This window comes from Capra hircus, chromosome 24 (assembly GCF_001704415.2).
Source record: "Capra hircus breed San Clemente chromosome 24, ASM170441v1, whole genome shotgun sequence".
Lineage (NCBI taxonomy): Eukaryota > Metazoa > Chordata > Mammalia > Artiodactyla > Bovidae > Capra > Capra hircus.
The window spans coordinates 37,203,628-37,228,105 of NC_030831.1; the positions used below are offsets into that span (position 1 = coordinate 37,203,628).

Here is a 24,478-nt window from a genome sequence, read left to right on the forward strand (position 1 = left end):
CCCTTTGTAAACTGTAAAGTTTTAGAGACACAGTAATGTGTTGTATTTGGCATGTAAAATTTCAGCTCGCCCTGTCCAAGCTCTCTCCCCCCTCCATTCACCTTCAACTTTAACATAAATATCTCCAATCCAACATTCAACATACATTTATTGAGTTCCTACCATGCAATAAAGCACTATGCTAAGAGCTAAAGATCAAAAGAAGGAATAGTCAAGAGGAAGGAGGAAATCGTATGGGCTCAGCTGTCCCATTGTATTTGATAGAATAGAACAACCTTGAGACATATCATGTACAGAATAATCAAAAAGCTTGACATTTTTTTAACCAAAGCTTTTTTTCTCATTTTCCTTTCTTTCTGCTCTTTCACTTGCTAACTTTTAAGAATGTCAAGAAAGGAAACATATATTTTATCTAATTAAAAACTTTCAGAGCTGAACATGCTATAGAACAATGTGCCCTTGGAGACAATGAACCATCTTTTCCATCAGTACATTTAAAATCAAAATGTGATGTAATAACAAAAATATTATATTTCTTAGTCTTCACCAGTGGAAAGGTTGACAGAAGCTCTCAAGCCCTTGATTCCTCCATTTACCTCTTAACCTCAGCAGAGATCCACAAGAGCATGTTCCTGGTCCTAAGCCTGAGACCTCTCCTACCCAGGGGAGCTTGGATGGACCATGAGTGATGCAAAGCCCCTTCCAAGGCTAGAATCGTACCCTCCACTCATCCTCTGTACTCCACCCTAGTCCTTCTAGGCTTTCCATGGGCGAGAGTGAAAGAGGAGGTAGCCCTGGGCCACACTGGAGAGAAGGGCAGTGAAAGGGAAGGAAAAGGGAGAGGAAGAGATCCAAAATAGATGCTTGCTCCCCAACAAATCTTGCAGAAAAAGCACTTTTAACCTCCTTATGCTTCCCTCTGAAACTTCCCTCTTTATGTCAAGTTCTACCCTACAGTCTAGTTGTATGCACCTGAGGACTTCTTTAAACATCTAAATTACTTTTCCCTAGAACGGAGGGACAAGCAAGCATGGTTCCATGAGCCCACAGACAGTAAAGAGTAAGCCTCTACATTATCAATTTAACCAGTTCGATCATGTTTTCTTTCATGAAGCTCAGTACTGAATTTGTCAAAATGATAAAAAACATTCACAAAGGAGGAAACGTAAGTGGCTATTTTTTTTTAATTTGTATGCAAGATTTATCTGTGGGTGTGTATGTGTGTGTGTTCAGTCGCTCAGTCCTGTCTGACTCTTTTGCCACCCCATGGACTGTAACTGGCCTGGCTCCTCTGTCCATGGGATTTCCCAGGCAAGAATACTGGAGCAGGTTGCCATTTCCTACTCCAGCGGATCTTCCTGATCCAGGGATTAAACCCACTTCTCTAGTGTCTCCTGCATGGACAGGCAGATTCTTTACCACTGCGCCTCCTGGGAACACAAGATTTATTTGGATCTGCCCATATCTGCTATGTCTATTAAGCTTTTGGTTTTAGTTTCAGTTTTGGTGAGCTGCTGCTGCTACTGCTGCTAAGTCGCTTCAGTCGTGTCCGACTCTGTGTGACCCCAGAGACGGCAGCCCACTAGGCTCCCCCGTCCCTGGGATTCTCCAGGCAAGAACACTGGAGTGGGTTGCCGTTTCCTTCTCCAATTCATGAAAATGAAAACTGAAAGTGAAGTCGCTCGGTCGTGTCCGACTCTTAGCGACCCCATGGACTGCAGCCCACCACGCTCCTCCATCCATGGGATTTTCCAGGCAAGAGTACTGGAATGGGGTGCCATTGACTTCTCCGTTTGGTGAGCTAAGAGAACAGAAATCTCTCCCTGTCAAATGGCCTGAGTACCTCTGAAACTCCACTTTAATTAGTGAGTTAGGTCAAAATACACGTAAAGATTACTATTTAGAGAATAATTGCTACCAAGATGAAATCAATAGGAAGAAAACTTCACAATTGAAAAGAAGTAGATACGAGAAAATCCCTGTGTCCTCTCACAATCTGCCTAAAAACAGGGTCCCTTCTCTTTATCTGGAAGGACAAAGGTTAGTCCTCAGAGACAACCTTAGATCCTATCAGCCTGAAGAAGGCACCAGAGGAATCTACATAACAAACTTTACTAACTAGCCTTTTATCTCCACCCCTCGAAGCCTGAAACTGCTTTTCTTTGTCCTGCTATTTCTCCACAAATTTATTATTGTTTGTTGAAGATTCTATATAAGCTGGAATTTTAAACCACCTAGAGGAGTTACTCTTTTTCCTCTGGGCATCTCATGTGTAAATGAGATATATATATATATGTTCATTTTTCTATTGTTAAAAAAAAAGATTTGTGGATTTGGGTCTTGTCTGATGGGAATGAATGGGAATTTCAAACAAGATCCATTGGTTCTTGAGAATTTTACATCAGCAAACACAATACTAACGTGGACTGAACAGGAGAGAGTATAAAATGAAAAAAGAAAAGGCTATAAAATCTCCCAAATTCTACAGACAGGAAGCAGGCCGATAAAATAATTCAACTGTAAATACATGCTACCTTTCATAGAAAAGGAGAACTCAAACTATTAGGTATAAAATAAGCTACAAGGATCTATTATACAACGTGGGGGATATAGCCAATATTTTGTAATAACTATAAACATGACATGTGCATGCGAAGTTGCTTTGGTCATGTCCAGCTCTTTGCGATACTATGGACTGTAGCCCGCCAGGCTCCTCTGTTAGGGTTAGGGATGCTCCAGGCAAGAATATTGGAGTGGCATTATCAGAGAAATGCAAATCAAAACCACAGTGAGGTACCGTCTCACGCCAGTCAGAATGGCTGCTATCAAAAACTCTACAAACAATGCTGGAGAAGATGCAGAGAAAAGGGAACCCTCTCATACTGTTGGTGGGAATGCGAACTAGTACAGCCACTACAGAGAACAGTGTGGAGATTCCTTAAAAAACTGGAAATAGAACTGCCATGCGACCCAGCAATCCCACTTCTGGGCATACACACCGAGGAAACCAGAATAGAAAGAGACACGTGTACCCCAATGTTCATCGCAGCACTGTTTACAATAGCCAGGACATGGAAGCAACCTAGATGTCCATCAGTAGATGAATGGATAAGAAGGCTGTGGTACATATACACAATGGAATATTACTTAGCTATTAAAAAGAATGCATTTGAGTCAGTTCTAATGAGGTGGATGAAACTGGAGACTATTATACAGAGTGAAGTAAGTCAGAAAGAAAAAAACACCAATACAGTATGTTAATGCATATATATGGAATTTAGAAAGATGGTAACGATGACCCTATATGCAAGACAGCAAAAGAGACACAGATGTAAAGAACAGACTGTTGGACTCTATGGGAGAAGGCAAGGGTGGGATGATTTGAGAGAATAGCACTGAAACATGCATATTATCATATGTGAAACAGACCGCCAGTCCAGGTTCAATGCATGAGACAGGGTGCTCAGGGCTGGTACACTGGGATAACCCTGAGGGATGGGATGGGGAGGGAGGTTCAGGATGGGGAACACATGTACACCCATGGCTGATTCATGTCAATGTATGGCAAAAACCACTACAATACAAAAAAAAGAATGACTCAAAAGATGGAAACAAAAGCAGAGAGCAGAATCAGCTCAGAGGATGGGGCCAATACTGTAAACTAATTAGCCTCCAATTAATTTAATTAATTAAAAAAAAATAATACTGGAGTGGGTTGCCATGCCCTCCTCCAGGGGATCTTCCCCACCCAGGGATTGAACCTGCGTCTCTTACATCTCTGTTACATCACTCTTACATCTCCTGCATTGGCAGGAGGGTTCTTTATTAGTGCCACCTGGGAAGCCCATAAATGTGGTATGCTGCTGCTGCTGCTAGGTCGCTCCAGTGGTGTCCAACTCTGTGCGACCACAGAGATGGCAGCCCACCAGGCTCCTCCGTCCCTGGAATTCTCCAGGCAAGAACACTGGAGTGGGTTGCCATTTCCTTCTCCAATGCAGGAAAGTGAAAAGTGAAAGTGAAGTTGCTCAGTCATGTCCGACTCTTACTGACCCCATGGACTGCAGCCTACCAGGCTCCTCTGTCCATGGGTATAGCATTTTATAAACTGTGAATCACCATGTTGTACACCAGTAAATTACTGTACATCACCTATACTTCAATATTTCAAAAAAAGAATGACTCAAAAGATGGAAACAAAAGCAGAGAGCAGAATCAGCTCAGAGGATGGGGCCAAGAACCCAAAATGCAGAGCTGAAAACCACCCATTACTGCCTGGCCTTGAAGCTCTAATCAATAAAGTCTGCCTGAAGTTTATCTGGCTGGATTTTTAAACTGCTTTGGACAAGTAGACAAGTAAAAATGCTATTTATTCCCCATTCTCCCCTATTTTTTAACTGGAAAAGCTGTAACTCCCTATGCCAAGCCCATTCAACTACTGTGGAAGTGCTGGAGGCAGGTCACATTTTCTTCAGTTCCACAGATCCACAGATGGAGAACTTTGCCCAGGAGCTATACTTAATGGATTACACCAGAGCCTGTTCTAATCTGATTTAGATGATGAGATATGGGACTTTTAAACTGGTAGAATTTATAAGAGACTCTGGACTTGAACTGATGCTGTAATGGAATGATTTCATTTCAAACCTGAGGATAGGGTACATGTATTTCACTTGTGGGACAGACATGGATTGTTGGGGGTCAGGGGTTGGGTTGTTAGGCAAAATCTTAAGAATGACTCCCAGTGACCTTCTTGCTTGTATAACCCTCTCCCCTTTGAGTTTGGTGGAGACTTGTGACATGATGAATTATTACACCCACAACTATGTTTCATTGTATGAAAAAAGGGAGATTAACCAGGTGGGTCCAATCTAATCACAAAAGCACTTTAAAAACAGAATTTTCTCTAGATGGCAACACAAGGCAAAATCAGAGACTTAAAGGGTAAGAAGCACTCAATGTGCTACTGTGACCTTGAAGATGGAGGGAGTCATGTGCAAGGACCAGAGAACAGCCTCTAGAAGTTGAGTTGACTCCTAGCCAATGGCCTGCAAAGAAACAATTGAATTCTGCTATCAATCTGAATGAACTTGAAAATGGATTCTTCCAGGGAGTTCCTTGGTGGTCTAGTGGTTAGCACTCACTTTCACAGCCGTGGCCTGGCCTCAATGCTACAAATGACCATTCATTCACCTTAGCTGTCATCCAAAGCTACCTCATTGCTGTGTCACAGTTATCTGATGACCAGGCCAAAATTTAATCAGCAAAAGTGGTTGAAAAAAACTTTTCGTCGTGCTCTCCACTCCTAGAGATCAATTCATTTTTATACAGCCCCAAGTATTTGCACTGATACTGAAAAAATCCAATAATTTTCACTCAAGTTCACAAGAAGCCGTAGAAAATCTAGGTTAATGCCTAGGAATATTTAGAAGAAAATATTCCATAAAATTATCATGGTATTCTGGTATTCTGACTTGCTTTCAAGCCAGAGGAGATTGATCAATAGAGTCATGAATTTGATTAAGATTCTCTATGGAGTTTGGGGTTGGTCTACAGAACAGAACACTGATGGCAGATAACTGTGGTGCATCAAATTATTTGCACCTGTACTTCTGTTACTTAATCTAACAAGCTGAACCACCTCCTTCCAGTCCAAGTACCTCTTGCAGAAGGGCTTCCTTAAAAATGTGAATTAAAAAATGGCTATTCTGATTGAGGAAATACAATTGCATGGTAAATGTGCTAACAGCCTATGTCAAAGGGTTTAGCAGCCCGTCTGACTCTTGAGTCGCACACACAAGCTGTCAATCCAACTAATTTCACTAAAATCCCTAACAAAAAAATATTGTGTTCATAATCCAAGACTGATGGCATCATATATTGAGAAGGTTATTTTGGATGACTACCTATGAAACATTCTAAATTTGCTTCAGGCCACACGGTGGATTCTCTGATTAGGAGCTGATATGCTTACTATTGGAGAGCTCACTAAGCACGGGCGGCTGCGAGAGGAGCTACCCACGTCCGAGGTCAGGGGCAGCCGCTTAGAGTGACAGGCTGCGACCGCGCAGGAACGGCCGAGAGGAGACACCCTGTGTCCGAGGTCAGGGGCAGCGGCCGAGAGGAGCTACCCTGCGTCCAAGGTCAGGGGCGGCCGGGAGGAGACACCCCGCGTCCGAGGTCAGGGGCGGCCGGGAGAAGCCACCTCGCGCCCGAGGCCAGGGGCAGTGACCCTGAGGAGCCACCCTGAGCCCGAGGCCAGGGGCGGCAGCTGGGAGGAGCCACCCACGCCCGAGGCCAGGGCCCGCAGCCGGGAGGAGCAACCCGAGGATTTCAGATCAGCCCTGGGATTTCTTTGGAGGGAGTGATGCTGAAGCTGAAACTCTAGTACTTTGGCCACCTCATGCGAAGAGTTGACTCATTGGAAAAGACTCTGATGCTGGGAGGGATTGGAGGCAGGAGAAGAAGGGAATGACAGAGGATGAGATGGCTGGATGGCATCACGGACTCGATGGACGTGAGTCTGAGTGAACTCCGGGAGATGGTGCTGAACAGGGAGGCCTGGCATGCTGCGATTCATGGGGTCGCAAAGAGACAGACACGACTGAGCAACTGAACTGAACTGAACTGAAGACCTTAAGGTCATTAGCAAACATGGTACAACATGAAGTGTCCTAATTGAGGAAACAGAATAGAATTCACATCTTGGTTATCACTTATTAACCATGTCAGCTCACCTCTATGAACCTGTTCCCTCATTGTAACTTCAACTTCATAAGACTGCTTTGAGGATAAAGTGACATAACTGAAGTAAAAGAACTCTGATAACCAGAAATCTATGCCAATCTTGTTGTGGTGCTTCCCAGCATGTGGTAACCCAACAGGATACGATATGAGTCAAATGAGGTGAATTAAGCAGCATCTTCAAGGAAAGGAAAGCCCTTTAAGGTGATTATAATCCTCTGAATCACAGTCAGTAAAAAATCCAATGTCTCTCTGAAGCCGAATACATAAAAATCGCTGAAGATAGGTCTCTAGAGTTCCAAGCCTAAAAGGTAAAATTTGGGGGCCTAGAGTTTTCTGGTAAGAGTGAGTTTGAGTCCAGAATCTTAACTAGAACAGGACAAGGCAGATAGAGCCTAAAAGGTCAGAACAAAGGCAGCAACTAAGGTAAGGCTCAAAGTTAAGCCTCTGAAACTCACATTCTCAAAGAATGAACAAACTTCAAAAATAGCATTTTTATTTGGCAAAATCAGCAAATGAATTGACAATCCTGACAGTCAGTCATTTCAATCGAACATTTTACTCAGTAGATAAACATTTGTAGAAAATCTGTAAATAGTATAAACAGTTTTCTCAAAATGCTAAAAAGGCCAAACACAATAGACTACATTGTCTATGTTTTCATCTGTATGAAATTCTAAAAAATACAAAACTAATGATACAAAACAAATCATTATTTGCCAATGGCAAAGGTGGGAGGATATGACTGACTGCAAAAGGACACATGAATTTCAGGGGATAAAGGAAATGTTCTATATAATGTTTATGGTTGTAGATAGACACCTATATATACATCTTCAAAACTCACTGCATTCTACAATGAAAACTGGAGAATGTTACTCTGTGAAAAAATATACCTCAAAAAAAATTTTTAAGGTTACACATAATAAGTCAGCATGCTTTTCAAAGAATCATCCCAGTAAAAATATTTTACTTAGTAAACAAATATTTATTTGTAGAAAATCTGGAAATAATACATAAAAAAATTTTTCACAATCATAAGCAGTGGTTACTTTGTTTTTTTTACTTTTATTTTCTAATTTAAATTTTATATTGGGGTATAGTTGATTTACAATGCAGATGATACCACCCTTATGGCAGAAAGTGACGAGGAGCTAAAAAGCCTCTTGATGAAAGTGAGAGAGGAGAGCGAAAAAGTTGGCTTAAAGCTCAACATTCAGAAAACGAAGATCATGGCATCTGGTCCCATCACTTCATGGGAAATAGATGGGAAAACAGTGGAAACAGTGGCAGACTTTATTTTGGGGGGCTCCAAAATCACTGCAGATGGTGACTGCAGCCATGAAATTAAAAGACGCTTACTCTTGGAAGAAAAGTTATGACCAACCTAGATAGTATATTCAAAAGCAGAGACATTAGTTTGCTGACTAAAGTCCGTCTAGTTAAGGCTATGGTTTTTCCTGTGGTCATGTATGGATGTGAGAGATGGACTGTGAAGAAGGCTGAGCGCCAAAGAATTGATGCGTTTCAACTGTGCTGTTGGAGAAGACTCTTGAGAGTCCCTTGGACTGCAAGGAGATCCAACCAGTCCATTCTGAAGGAGATCAACCCTGGAATTTCTTTGGAAGGAATGATGCTAAAGCTGAAGCTCCAGTACTTTGGCCACCTCATGCGAAGAGTTGACTCATTGGAAAAGACTCTGATGCTGGGAGGGGTTGGGAGCAGGAGAAGGGGACAACCGAGGATGAGATGGCTGGATGGCATCACTGACTCGATGGACGAGAGTCTGAGTGAACTCCAGGAGATGGTGATAGACAGGGATACCTGGCGTGCTGCGATTCATGGGGTCGCAAAGAGTCGGACATGACTGGGCGACTGAACTGAACTGAACTGAACTGAACTGAACAATATTGTTAGTTTTGGGTGTACAGCAAAGTGATTCAGTTATACACATATATACATCCATTCTTTTTCAGATTCTCTTCCCATATAGGTTATTTTAGAACAGAGTATAGTTCCCTGTACTATACAGTAGGTCTTTGTTGATTATCTATTTTGTGTATCTGTTAATCCCAAACTCCTAATTTATTCCTCCCCCCAACCCAGCCTTTCTCCTTTGCTAACCATATATTTGTTTTCAAAGACTGTAAGTCTGTTTCTGTTTTGTAAATAAATTCATTTGTATCAACTTTTTTAGATTTCATATAAGTACTATCATATGCTATTTATCTTTCTCTGACTTATTTCACATAGTAAGATAATCTCTAGGTCCATCCACATTGCTGCAGATGGTATTATTTCTTTTTTATGGCTAACAGTCCACTGTACGGGTATCACATCTTCTTTATCCATTCCTCTGTCAATGGACATTTAGGCTGCTCCCATGTTTTGACTGCTGTGAATAGTGCCACAGTGAACACAGGGGTGCACCTATCTTTTTGAACTATGGTTTTCTCTGGATATGAGCCCAGGAGTGGGATTGCTGGATCATATGGTAGATTTTGGTTTTTTAAGGAATGTCCATACTATTCTCCATATTGGTTGTATCCATTTACATTCCCAACACTGCAGGAGGGTTCCCTTTTCTCCACACCTTCTTCTATTGTTTGTAGACTTTCGATGATGGTCATTCTGACCAGTGTGAGGTGATACCTCATTTCTCTAAAAATTAGCAATGCTGAGCATCTTTACATGTGTTTTTTGGCCATCTGTATGTATTTTTTGGAGAAATGCCTATTTACATCTGCCCCTTTTTTTTTTTTTGACTGGGTTATTTTTGGTTTTTTGATATTGAGCTGCAAGAGCTATTTGTATTATTTTGGAGATTAATCTTTGTTGGTCATTTCATTTACAAATATTAATATATTCTTCCATTCTGCGAGTTGTCTTTTCACTTTGCTTATGGTTGCCTTTACTGTGCAAAAGCTTTTAAGCTTAATTGGGTCCCATTTCTGTATTTTTTATTTTATTTTCATTGGTCTATGAGGTAGATCCAAAAAGATATTGCTGCAATTTATGTCAAAGACTGTTCTGCCTATGTTTTCCTATAAGAGTTTATAGTATCTGGTCTTACATTTAGGCCTTTAATCCATTTTGAGTTTACTTTTGTGTACAGTATTAGAGAATATTCTAACTTCATTCTTTAATATACAGCTGTGTTCCCAGTGTCACTTACTGAAGAGACTGTCTTTTCTCCATTGTGTATTCTTGCCTCCTTTATTGTAGATTAACTAACCATAGATGCATGGGTTTATATCTAGGCATTCTATCTTGTTCCATTGATCTATATTTCTGTTTCTGTTCCAGTACAATACTGCTTTGATTACTGTAGCTTTGTAGTATAGTTTAAAGTCAGGGAGCCTGATTTCTCCAATTCCATTTTTCTTTGTCAGAATTGCTTTGGATATCCTGAGTTTTTCACGTTTCCATACAAATTTTAAAATTTTTCTTCCAGCTCTGTGAAAAATTCTATTGGTAATCTGTTAGGGATTGCACTGAATCTGTACATTGCCTTGGGTAGTATAGTAATTTTGACAATATTGATTCTTCCCAAGAAGTGTGTCTTTCCATCTGTTTGTGTCATATTCCATCTCTTTCATCAGCATGTCATAGTTTTTGGAGTTTTTACTAGCTTTTTCCTGTAGCTGATTTCTAATCTCATAGTATTGTGGTTGGAAAATATGTTTGATGATTTCAACTTTTAAAAATATACTGAGGTTTGTTTTGAGATCCAGCATGTGATCCATCCTACAGAGTGTTCCAAGTGCACTAGAGAAGAATGCATATTCTGCTGCTTTCAGATGGAATAGTCTATAAATATCAATTAAGTCCAAGCAATGTTTACTTTCTAACATTGTAAGAATTTTTTTTTCCTTCTAGAGGAACAAGCAGAAGTAAAAAGTACTTCAAAAGTGACAGTGAACGCAATTTAAAACCCTCCAAAAAAAGTCTCATGAACTCAGTACAATGGTGTGGTACTTGACAGGTCTTTGAATGTTTTCCAGAATGTAACACTAAACAAGAAGTTCTAAATTCAGGTTGTACAGGAGTCAAGTAGAACATATAACTGGCATGGGGCAAGGTTACTGAAGTAAACTGGAGAGTACATGGCCCTTCCCAAATTTGTTGGCATTGCTGGGTCCCACAGACTGATGTCAGGAAAAAGTACAGACTATTATATAGCCAGAGTTGCTGATGATTAAAGACTTAGTAGGTGAAATTTCCTGATTTCCTGAAATTCCCTGATGGTTCAACATTTTTTTTACACCACCATGTGGGCTAAACAAAACACATCCATATGGAGAATTATGACTTCAGGTCCATAATGCATGCTTTCTGAACTTTTTCAATAACAAAGTCTTGCCTTCTTTCAAACTGCTTACCTCTTTTATTTGTAGAGTCCAGAATAATGTGGAATACTAATGCACCTGAAGTAAAATTCATCTTGAAATTATATGACGGTCAGTCACTTTGCTGAAAAATGAAGTTCTGTTTACATCTCTAAGCATACTGGTTGGTAAAAAAAAAAAAAAAAAAAGGAAAATATCAATCAGAATGAAAGGAGGAGGAGTGAGGAAAAACTGAAGAAAAACACAAATTTTAGGAGCCTACTCAGCTTTTAGACTTCAGAGCAACAAAATAATCCATGTGTTGAAATTTGAGAACTTCATTGCCCCAACTAGTCCAACCTGGCTGTAAATTTCGAGCAAACAATTCCAAACATTCTCCCTCTGGCTTGATATAGTCTTTTAGAACCTCTGTCCAAAAATGAGAAAAGAAAAAAAAAACACAAAAATTATTATTAAGGAAGGAATCAACGTCCTTTAGTAGTTAAGAAGAGAAAAGCAGAGATGTTTCCTTAAAAAAGAAAAACAGCAAGTTAATTTCAAGGATTTCATCATAGACTTCACTATTTGTAGTTAGAAAGTCATTTGAAATAAGCACCCTTGAGATCGAGAACAATACTATCAGAACTTTCAATAGTCCTGATTTATCACTTTTCATTTGTAGAGGAGAAATGAAGATTTTAACACCCACACTGGTGACTTTTCAGTTTTCCAATAATGCTGACATAGCTCCCGAGTACTAGCTTAATTTATTTTTTAATAAATGTAATCCATGCATGGACAAAAGTACATAGGAATAATACAAAGACAATCCACTTTACAAACTAAGATAAATATCAATGTAAGTCTCCACAAAAACATACTTTAGTGTTAAGAGTTCGAAACACAGATAAATATTCAGAACATATACCTAACAAATAACTCTTACCTCCTCAGCTACAATTTGGCAGTACTGAGAACACTTTCACTTCCAAATTACAGATACTTCTTTACCTAAAATTTCACTGTATTATTTCCACAGTTAAATATTTCTTGTTCAATATATTCATAACTACTGAACATTGTATTTTGTTGGGAAAATGGCATCTCATCTATACATTGGCTAAATAGCTATAATCTACACTAACAGAAGCTTTTTTTTAAGCACATGCTCATTTGAATGACAAATATTTAAATCAGTTTAACCTTGATCATGTTGCTGGTTAGCTATATATTTTTTGGTATATATTTATTCTTCAACAGGAACTTAGTATGAAAATAACAATTCAATATGAAAAGTCATTAGAACAGGCAAAATATAGTTCCTAATGGCTTCATAGGATTGAGCTTCAAAAAATCCATCAAATTCTCTTTAGGAATGATAAGGGTTCCTTAGAAATACTTCATAGAGGTTAGATTTAAGAGGTAATATATGAAAAATTTTATATTTCATAATGTTCTTTAGTTGCTCTCACAACAAAATAATTGTTTGTCTGAAAGCAAGGATCCTGTCTATCAAAAATCAAAGAATCAAAAGTATTCATTGCCTACAACTCAAACAAACTCAAACCTGGGCTTTGATAGCTTCTAGGAGATGCTGACATGAGACTTCCGGTCCTTTCATGACTATATAACTAAATGCTACTAAACTTGAGCAAGAAACATTTCCCCAGAGTCTTAAAGGACAATAAACTTTTATATCACTTTTCCATGTTTTGCCCTATGAATTCAATGCCTCACCAGCCTCAACTCACTTTTAAAGTGGTCTAACATTATACTGAAGCAAGGTTTTGTTTTCTTGTTTCTGCTTGTTTGTTCGGTTCTTCAGTACAAAGATGTTAATGACTCTACTTTGACATTTTAAACTGGAGTCTAAACTGGAATCAGCCAATCAAAAATGTTTGCTATTTCTGAGCACCCATTATAAGTGCTACAGGACTTAAAAGAAACAGATATCCATGTTTTCTGCTGCTGCTGCTGCTAAGTCGCTTCAGTCGTGTCCGACTCTGTGCAACCCCATAGACGGTGGCCCACCAGGCTCCCCCGTCCCTGGGATTCTCCAGACAAGAACACTGGAGTGGGTTGCCATGTTTTCTAAGACTTCACGAACTAACAGAAAAAGATGTCCAGGTATTTGAAGTGAAAAAAATACATAAAACCTAAACCCATTTATCACCTCCCACTTTATCAATGGAACACATTTTGGCATCACTTTTTTCCTTTTTTAGTTGCAAAACACAGAAAATCAAGGAATGAAGTTTTTACAATGCTAACTACATATGTTTAATTTCAAAAAAAGGAAAAGAAACAGAAGCAAATTAATGGAAATGTTTTATTCTTACTAATTTTAAATATCAATTTAAATGAAAATGCAAGATCTTAAAAGTTCTCATCACAGGAAAAAATACTGTAATTATGTGTAGACTTATTGTGATCAGTGAAAATGTACATATAACTTGAATCATTGTTACACACCTGAAACTAATATGTTATATGGCATTTATATCTCAATTTTTAAAGTAAATTCACGTGTATAAATTTAAATATGACATATATATAAATAACTACAGAACATCTGGCATTAGTAAAACATACTTCTAACCAATCGAGAGGAAATAATTTATATATAGCTAGTTCATTCCCCTTCTGCTTAGGAGCAAGAGGCGGCTGGGGGAAAAGTACTCAAATGTCAGTGCATAGAATCTCTTACAAACTGTTAGTGAGTAAAGCAGTGAAAAGAAGCAGAAATTCCTCTAAGGAACAATATGAAAAACAAAATTTTGATTCAAATATTTTTATTTCATTATATTTCTATCTTAAACCTTTAAACTTAAAAGATTATAAATTTACATTAGGCTAGAAAGCCATAGCTATTGTTGGCTTATGTTTCAATCTACAGGAAGAAATTTCAAAACTTAAAAAGAGTAAATGTATCATTTTGAATTGGAATATGCTGCCAATTTGGTGTTTTTTACATTTTTCAGTAGAAAAAAACAAACTAAAACTTGTTTAAAAAAAAAAAAAAACACCTTGGTGTTTTTAGAAGCTAAGGAGAGAACATTTCATTCTGTGAATGTGCAAAAAGCACTTTAAGAACATTTACATGTAAAAGTTCTAAGCATTACATAGACAGCATGTATTATACCAAATCCTAGGGTTATAATTTCAGAGTAAAATACAGGCAGAAATCTGAAAGTTGCTTTCTGATGGCTTTATGTAGCTCTACATCCAAAACACAGATACTTGCTATGCAGAAACATGAACTCAAAAATAAAGGATTATAAATACTTCTTATCTACCAGTACTTAACCAAAACATAAGAATTACATATATTGAATTATGCAAAAATTTTCCCCCAAAAAACTAACTTTCCTTTTTAAATATTCTTAATCCTAAAAATGTGTTTGTGCTGCTCTCTACTGGGAATACAGAAGAACTGTACTTCATAAATATAAATGTAGTGCTAATTTTTATTAATAGTAATAAAACACTAATTTTAATCACTATTTTATAAAACCTTGTATCTTAAGACTCATCTTTAAACATAATCTATGTAAAATTAATTGAGAAATAGTTTATCATTTGGGAATGAAAGGTTTCTTGGGTCTGGCTTTTGGATTTTTAAAAGTAAAAAAAATAACAAACCCTTTATTAAACTTTGATACTCACCAAATGATAAAGAAAATTCAAATGAGAAGAATACAACTTAGATTTCCTCCACTGAGTATCACTGATAGCAAACATAATTTTTTTCTCAAAGAACAGTACAGATTTTCCATTTAAGTCAAATGTTTACTTGCATTAAAGACTCTATTACAGTCCAAACTTTAAAGGCACTTACTCACTGAGAATGCCTCTAGGTCAAAAAATGGATCAACAGGTAGACATCTGAATATTTCTCAAATGAATTAACACTAAAGACTTCTGCAGAGGAAATCTAAGATACGAAAAATCTGGAGTGCTACCAATAAACATCCTTTTGGGAATGTCAATTCACCTTCCTATGTATCTTAGCTCATGAACTTTGAATGTCAAATTCAGTATTTCTCAAGGACTTATATTCCCTCCTATTTTTTTATTCTTTCAGTTGAAAAACTTAGCATTTACTGATCTACTATATGTGACAGACTCTCAAATGTAATCAATCCTCACAACTCTGAAAGACTAAATATCATTATTCCCTCTGCAAACGACGATTCTGAGGTGGAAAATTATGAGTAACTCGCTCAAGTAGCAGAGCCAGGATTCAAGGTCCTTTGGGTCAAGCTGAAAAGCCAAACTTTCCACTATTCCTTGCTGTTTAGTTTCATTAAATGATGAACATCATACTAAAGCATTAAGACTAGTAAGAACTGCAGGATACAACCTCTCCAATGGTTCAGAAAAGCAACACTGCTCAACATAAAACTGAGACTGTCTACCATATATCAAGGGAATTGTAAGCATCTCTCTGACTGCTTTCTAAGCTCTAGGCTTTAGAACAAGCAAGGGGTGGAGCCCTGACAATGCAATAAAGCTCCCAAAACTACAGTACTCAGAAGTACCACCAGTCTTCACTTGGTTGCGCCAGTGATGGGATAAGAGCCCCATTAGTCAGGGGACCCTAAAACACGGTGGGAGAGGAAAGACTGAGGTAAGGTAAGACGAGTCTACACAGTCACCTGGGTGTTCACACGGCTCCATCTCCGCTTCAACAGAGTTTGGACCTAACGGACCCTTTTCCCAGCCACCCTCTAAACTTCTTTCAGGTCACAACCTCCAAGACTATTCAGCACCATTTTTGCAGTGAGACCCTTACTGCCGACCACGATGGTGCGCTCCCAGACCCATAAGAATTATTCCACCCAGCGGAGGAGGTGGTTGGCCACTGCTGGGCGGGTCTCCGACACCCACCTCTCTGTAGGCTTTGATTCGAGGCCACGATGTGCCCCTGGAGGGCTCCCGACCCTGCTCCTCCCATGCGCTGGCCCGGCAGCCTCTGAAGATGCAGAGCCAGCTCAGTGGCAGTGGCAGCGTCCTCCTCTTCCCTGACATGCCCGAGCCGCCCCCAGACAAGTGGGACAAAGCACTGGATGCCGCCACGGGCCTGGAGAAGGGCTTGAACCAGTCCGCTCTGGATCTGCACACCCTGGGTTCTGCCCACTTAGATCCCCCATCTCTGTGCCTTCCTAAAGCGCCACCTCCTGGATGTGGTGACCACCTGACCAACCTCTGCAGGCCAGCCAGGTTGGTACTCCTGGAAAGACTGACGCTCCCACACCACAAGAGGCCAGCAACCGCAGCTCCCCTTGAAGGCCAGGCTCCCCGATCTGATGTGAGGGCCTCTGGCCGAGCCCCTCCCTGGTTAACCACCTGGAGCCCTTTCCCCAAAGCCAGAGACCAAATGCCAACAATAAAAGGTTTCTGGAGCAAAAAAAGAAAGAAAAAAAAATCTATTCTCTATTTTATAAATTCTTCTATATGATTTTAAAATTAATTAAAATAACACATATCGGACTGAATTTCCAAATCTCTAGACCATTCAAATGCAACATTCAATCCTTTTGTCAATTTCATAAAAGTCATAACAATTCTATTTTAAAGAAACATACCAGCAAGAGGTGGCTTATGTGAATGGAGCGTACAGGGCACACTGACAATTAACTTGTGGTCTGGAATGGGCAGCTCTTTTACATCTGCATTCCTACTGAAAGAGAACAACAACGTAATTGCATTTTAAAGGACAATTTATTACATTTAAGCCACAGTTTTCTTGATTTCTTTTCACCTTTCAAATAGCATCTGCGTTTATAATAAATTTAAGAAGAGAAATAATAATGGAAATCAACAATTTAAGTATTAAGAAATTTCAGATAGTTTCCTCTTCTACAATAATAGCTATTACACATTAGATAAAGCAAATGATAATATACAATTTCATGTTCCATTAGCATTCACACTTTTCTTGTCTGAGCCATTTCCAAATTTTCAAAAATGTAAATTAAGGAAAACCAATGATTACTGTGTTAATTTTTGAAAGCCTGAAAATTAATACATTTATACAATTTTGAAAAATCACCCTTCCTACCTCAACAGTAAAGCAGCTTTTTCTCGAACTCTTCCCAGTATAAGACCTTCATAAGGCTTTTTGTGTGGAGAATCTAATGGGAACACAAACTCTCCGGAACTGGTGATCTGACAAAAAGGAGATAGAAACAAAAACAGCCCATACACCTGTAAATATCCAGGAAAGGATTGGTTTTTTTTTTTCCTTCCAGTATACAGTTTCTACCAAAGAAAAAGAATTATTAAACCTCAAGGCTACTGCTGTCCAATAAAAATACAATGTGGGCCACAGATGGAAGCCACCCACGTAATTTAAATTTTCTAGTACCAACATTTAAAAAAAAGCAAGAAGAATGAGGCAAAATTCATTTTAATTTTAAATTATTTTTAATTTAATCTAACATATCTAAACTATTATCATTTTAGTATGTAGCCAATTCAAAAAATTACTGAGGTATGTTACAGTCTTTCATATTAAGTATTTTAAATTCAAAAGACTAACATGTGACATTTATTACCTCATCTCAATGTGGACCTTTCAAGTGCTGAAGAGCTACACATAGCTAGTGGCACATACCACACCACACCATAGTGGGCAGGGCAGCTTTACACGACCAAAGAGTTATTTTAAATTTCTATCATCTTGTACATAAAACTCTTGGTTTTTCATTAAAATATGTTACTAGAAACCATGCCATCATTTATTCATTTGTTCATTCAAATAACATTTACCTATATTACTGGCAATGTGACTAAGTACATTACAATAAAGTATTTTCCTTCATTTATAGGAAACAGTGTCATTAAATACTGTCAAGAGCTAAAATCAATAATGAAAGTAGCTTGGGAACTGATGAGACAGACAATGCAAGTTCTAACCTCTTAGAATTATAAATCCAGAAATTCAGTCTCATCATTTCATCCTGGAGTGATTGATCAGACTCCCAGAGACTCACTCTAACTAATCAAACTCAAAACACAATTTAAAACAATATTCAATTCGTTAATTAAGCATGGAGGCAGATATTTTCATTATCATAATATTCATATCTATCCTCTATGGAATCCTTTAGCGTATATCAAGGTACCTAAAAACCAAACCAGTAAAGTCCTTTTATCACCTCTAGGGCCTATGAATAGCAGCAGCTATTCCACACAGTGCTGTATAAACACTGGCAAATTCTGATGCTTTGGATGTCCTTTATACTCAATGTAGATTACTCCATCTGATGTAACAATATGTGCAAATACCCATGGAGTATTTCATATTTTTACATATTTTACATATTTCATAAATAAGTAAAATATATTTTTGTTTTAAACTATCATACCACTTCTTAGAACTGCTTACTACCAGAAATGAACAGTCTTCGTTTTCATGTATTAACATTTTACTGGTTTTAATTTCAGAAGGTAACCTTTTCCTGACTTTGGTCCCAGTTTCTGACTATGAAAGGACTGTCGTAACGGAAAGAGTAGAATGGAGTTTTATATACCCGTAACGATCCTATTTCAAATCAACCAGAGCTAAGCCCAAAGTACAACTGTAAAAGCAAACAAACAATCATAAGCACTTGTTTGCCAAGTATCATAAAATAGGTGCAAATAAACAACGTACACAGCTTTCAGAAGATACTCCATCACACTAGAAAGCACACAAAGCACATTAAAAATAGACCTCTCCTGTGTCTAAAATGAATAGACCAGGAATACAAATGTTACACATTCAGTCCATAAAACCTGGTTTGTCTTTTTAAAATTTAGGATGGCTTCTGTGGAGTTCATTTAAGTAGACAGTGAACCTTTAAAAGGATAGCCAATGAACTTTGAACGACACATGACTTTTCTATATTTTTTGGTATTCTTGAAACCAAGCAAAGATTAATATTAAAGACCTTTCAACTCATCAAGAAGTTGGAATCATTTCTTTCAAAAACAAGCACTGAAGAACACAGTTAAGATTCACAGTATAAAAGGCCTTGCTTCCAGCATTTTCCCAACTCTTCCACATTAGATTTCTTTGCTATTTTCCCTTCCATCCCCAGCAACATAAGGAGAAAACAATGACAAAGAAAAGAAAAAAGAAAAAGAAGTCACAAAGGGCAGCTGAAGTTTTGGATGAGTAAAGAGGAGGAAGAAGATGAACAGTAAAACAATTTCTATGTTTAGTGATGGACAAATCCCCCAAGATTTTTGCTTATTGTCTCTTAAACTACAGACCATCAGAGCTCTTTAAAATGTCATCCTGATATTTACCTGAGTGATTTCCTAAGACCAGGAGTTTGGGGTTCTACTCCAAAAAGATACAGAATAAACAGGTAAAAAGCCTTGAGAATAAGAAGACAAAGGTATTTAGCAGCAAAGTAAATGTTTTAATTAGACCATGTTGAAGTAGAGTGATGCCATGTTAAACATTAAAAAGTAGGCGCTACCTTTATGTGACTTGTACATTGCACCTTATGAACAAATAAAGTTAATGGATACGTTAACTTTGGAACTTACTTTTACCCAGTGCCATTCAGCAACTACCTCCACAGACCAAGACGGGTAAAGCTCTTCCTTGACAAAACGCAGGTGCTTCTGTCTATTTGTCACCCACGTAACAACGAGACAGCTTGGAGCAGCCAGCTTAGGGACAGGTATCTGCTTTATCTGCAGTGGTGATAAATAACTATATCTAAAAATAAACAGAAAAAAAATATTAGCAAAATTCACTGCAAAAGAAAAAAATAAGCAGGGAGAAGACCTGTATAACACTGATTCCACAAACACAAAGCTTCTACAATTATTTGTGTAACTAAATACAAAGCCACAGTGACACCCAGTGGACACGTTGTTACAGATAAGTTGGAAATACCACTTTTCATTTTTACTAACTCAAAATGATCAGGCCATATCTTTTTTTTAATCACTTCTGAATGTATTACATTTCAGTAATTTTACTAATATTTTCTACATGCTTTTATACCATTTAAAATTAAGCAAATATCATCTTGATGATCTGTACACTACACATGTGCTTGTGAATTCGCTAAGTCGTGTCCAAATCTTTTGGGACCTCCATGGACTGTAGCCCACAAGGCTCCCCCATCCATGGGATTCTCCAGGCAAGAATATTGGAGTGGGTTGCCATGTCCTCCTCCAGGGGATCTTCCCAACCCAACCCAGGGATCGAACCCGTGTCTCTTAAATCTCCTGCGTTGGCAGGTAGGTTCTTTACCACTAGCACAATCTGGGAAGCCCAGAGACTCCACTAACACTCTGGAAACTGTCTCAATATCCCACCACATTTCCAATACTCAATCTATCATCCTGCTTCTTTCATCCTTCAGTCAATTCTACTGGGCTCTCTGAAACACTCATGCTTTCATTACAAAAAAATTCTACAGCCCTGAACCTTCTGGCCATCAGTAGTACAAAGTCTAGTTTCTCTTGTTAGAACTCTACTTGTTCCATAACACCCCATCAAACCAATGTGGTCGTTTGTCCAACCCCTATATACACAGCCATGAGAGGAGAGGTCGGTATTCTCCTGGCTCCTCTCCAGTTCCCAGCTTTCAGTCATCTACCATTTTGTGAAACCCCCTTCTCTTTGAGAATTATGCTATGTAGCCTCCAGCCTTCTTATGGAATCCATTACATTCTCACTCTCCATACTCAATGAAGACTTAAGTTCTAAGATCTTTATGCCTAGCCAACGTAAATCTTGCTAGTATCCTGGGTGATGTCAAAGAACAATCTAAATAATATGCACGCTCAACTATTCTTCCCCTAACTAAATACAATTGTATGCATTAACTATGATCACCACCCCCTTACTCCTTCACTCTACAGCTCCTGCAAACCTCCAATCTTAAATTCAATTCAACTTCAACACAATTCTATTCAACTTCATGTAGAAAAAAATCAGATGGAGAAAAATGCTAAACTGAAATTTGGCAATCCATTCTCAGGCTCTCAAAACTACACATCACTTATTTTACTTACCGTTGGTCAACTACTACAAACTCTCATCTCTTCTTAAGTCCTTTGCCCAAACATACTTTTAACAGATGAAATATGCCAAATATCACTCAAAATAACGGTCTTCAGACTCCTTCAACCACCTAACCCTCTGCCAGGTGTATGATGAGGGGTGTATAATAACCCTCATTATACACCTTCACTTACCTATTTCTCTTATTTTACTCTGAAAGGAAACAGCATGGTTTCATGTATTTAAAGCTTATCCCTCCAGCTGTGTTCATTTATTCCCATCTTTTAGTCTATCAGTAATGCTAAGTCCAAAGGAATATTTCATGCAAAGATTGACTCAATAAAGGACAGAAATGGTACGGACCTAACAGAAGCAGAAGATATTAAGAAGAGGCAGCAAGAATACACAGAAGAACTGTACAAAAAAGATCTTCACGGCCAAGATAATCACGATGGTGTGATCACTCACCTTTGACATCACCCAGGATACTAGCCAGACATCCTGGAATGTGAGGTCAAGTGGGCCTTAGAAAGCATCATACGAACAAAGCTAGTGGAGGTGATGGAATTCCAGTTGAGCTATTTCAAATCCTGAAAGATGATGCTGTGAAAGTGCTACACTCAATATGCCAGCACATTTGGAAAACTCAGCAGTGGCCACAGGACTGGAAAAGGGCAGTTTTCATTCCAATCCCAAAGAAAGGCAATGCCAAAGAAGGCTCAAACTACCGAACAATTGCACTCATCTCACATGCTAGTAAAGTAATCCTCAAAATTCTCGAAGCCAGGCTTCAACAATAAAAGAACCGTGAACTTCCTGATGTTCAAGCTGGTTTTAGAAAAGGCAGAGGAACCAGAGATCAAATTGCCAACATCGTCTGGATCATCGGAAGAGCAGGAGAGTTCCAGAAAAACATCTATTTCTGCTTTATTGACTATGCCAAAGCCTTTGACTGTGTGGATCACAATAAACTGTGGAAAATTCTGAAAGAGATGGGAATACCAGACCACCTGACCTGCCTCTTGAGAAACCTATATGCAGGTCAGGAAGCAACAGTTAGAACTGGACATGGAACAACAGACTGGTTCCAAGTAGGAAAAGGAGTACGTCAAGGCTGTATATTGTCACCCTGCTTATTTAACTTATATGCAGAGTACATCATGAGAAACGCTGGGCTGGATAAAGTACAAGCTGGAATCAAGATTGCCGGGAGAAATCTCAATAACCTCAGATATGCAGATGATACCATCCTTATGGCAGAAAGTGAAGATGAACTAAAAAGCCTCTTGATGAAAGTGAAAGAGGAGAGTGAAAAAGTTGGCTTAAAGTTCAACATTCAGAAAACGAAGGTCATGGCATCTGGTCCCATTACTTCATGGGAAATAGATGGGGAAACAGTGGAAACAGTGTCAGACTTTATTTTGGGGGGCTCCCAAATCACTGCAGATAGTGATTGCAGCCATGAAATTAAAAGGCCCTTGCTCCTTGGAAGAAAAGTTATGATCAACCTAGATAGCATGTTGAAAAGCAGAGACATTACTTTGCCAACAAAGGTCCGTCTAGTCAAAGCTATGGTTTTTCCAGTAGTCATGTATGGATGTAAGAGTTGGACTGTGAAGAAAGCTGAGCATCGAAGAATTGATGCTTTGAACTGTGGTGTTGGAGAAGACTCTTGAGAGTCCCTTGGACTGCAAGGAGATCCAACCAGTCCATTCTGAAGGAGATCAACCCTAGGATTTCTTTGGAAGGAATGATGCTAAAGCTGAAACTCGAGTACTTTGGCCGCCTCATGCAAAGAGTTGACTCACTGAAAAAGACTGATGCTGGGAGGGATTGGGAGCAGGAGGAGAAGGGGACGACAGAGGATGAGATGGCTGGATGGTATCACTGACTCAATGGACGTTGAGTCTGAGTGAACTCCGGGAGTCGGTGATGGACAGGGAGGCCTGGCGTGCTGCAGTTCATGGGGTCACAAAGAGTCGGACACAACTGAGCGACTGAAATGAACTGAATGCTAAGTACTCTCCTCCTGTATTTTCATCCTCTCTAGTGGTGTCTTACCAACAGCCTATAAATATGCTTTATACAATATACTTTTTATTTTCTTTTTCATTTTTGTTTTTCTACATACTATACACTTTTAAAGGAAGAAAGAGGAGAAAAGACTGGTGGGAGGGTGGGTGGAAAAGAAGGAAAAAGAAAAGAGAAGAGAAAAATAACAGAAAAGAAAAAAGAAATTCCCTCAGTTAGGTCTCCTATCTATAGATATGCCAGTTCACTTCAGTCACTCAACTGTGTCTGACTTTTTGTGACCCCATGCACTGCAACACGCCAGGCCTCCCTGTCCATACCCACCTCCTGGAGTTTACTCAAACTCATGCCCATTGAGTTGGTGATGCCATCCAACCATCTCATCCTCTGTCATCCCCTTTTCTTCCTGCCTTCAATCTTTCCCAGCATCAGGGTCTTTTCAAATGAATCAGCTCTTTGCATCAGGTGGCCAAAGTATTGGAGTTTCAGCTTCAGCATCGGTCCTTCCAATGAATATTCAGGACTGATTTCCTTTAGGATGGACTGGTTGGATCTCCATGCAGTCCAAGGGATTCTCAAGAGTCTTCTCCAACACCACAGTTCAAAAGCACCAATTCTTCAGTGCTCAGCTTTCTTTACAGTCCAACTCTCACATCCATACATGACCACTGGAAAAATCATAGTCTTGACTAGACAGACTTTTGTTGGCAAAGTAATGTCTCTGCTTTTTAATATGCTGTCTAGGTTGGTCATAACTTTCCTTCCAAGGAGTAAGCGTCGTTTAATTTCACGGCTGCAATCAATATCTGCAGTGATTTTGGAGCCCCAAAAAATAAAGTCTGACACTGTTTCCACTGTTTCCCCATCTATTTGCCATGAAGTGATGAGACCAGATGCCATGATTTTTGTTTTCTGAATGTTGAGCTTTAAGCCAACTTCTTCCCTCTCCTCTTTCACTTTCATCAAGAGGCTCTTTAGTTCTTCTTCACTTTCTGCCATAAGGGTGGTATTATCTGCATATCTGAGGTTATTGATGTTTCTCCCAGCAATCTTGATTACAGCTTGTGCTTCTTCCAGCCCAGTGTTTCTCATGATGTACTCTGCATATAAGTTAAATAAGCAGGGTGACAAGATACAGCCTTGACGTACTCCTTTTCCTATTTGGAACCAGTCTGTTGTTCCATGTTCAGTTCTACCTGTTGCTTCCTGACCTGCATACAGATTTCTCAAGAGGCAGGTCAGGTGGTCTGGTATTCCCATCTCTTTCAGAATTTTCCACAGTTTCTTGTGATCCACACAAAGGCTTTGGCATAGTCAATAAAGCAGAAACAGATGTTTTTCTGGAACTCTCTTGCTTTTT

The 24,478-nt window shown here is 38.9% G+C and overlaps 1 protein-coding gene across 4 annotated transcripts in view; it reads right to left on the reverse strand.

Annotated features, from left to right (window-relative positions):
- The window catches only part of METTL4 (methyltransferase like 4), a 29,841-nt gene continuing 16,468 nt past the window's right edge, over positions 11,106-24,478 (reverse strand). For 2 of the 4 annotated variants that reach the window (XM_013974341.2, XM_013974342.2), the window contains exons 6-9: positions 19,614-19,788; positions 17,134-17,240; positions 16,658-16,752; positions 11,106-11,498 (exon numbers count right to left, since the gene is read on the reverse strand). In XM_013974341.2, coding sequence (XP_013829795.1) covers positions 11,353-11,498; positions 16,658-16,752; positions 17,134-17,240; positions 19,614-19,788 — 523 coding nt within the window. In that variant the 3' untranslated portion in view covers positions 11,106-11,352. The remainder of the gene's footprint in view (positions 11,499-16,657; positions 16,753-17,133; positions 17,241-19,613; positions 19,789-24,478) is intronic. The other 2 variants (XM_018039805.1, XM_018039806.1) reach the window with 2 other exon arrangements.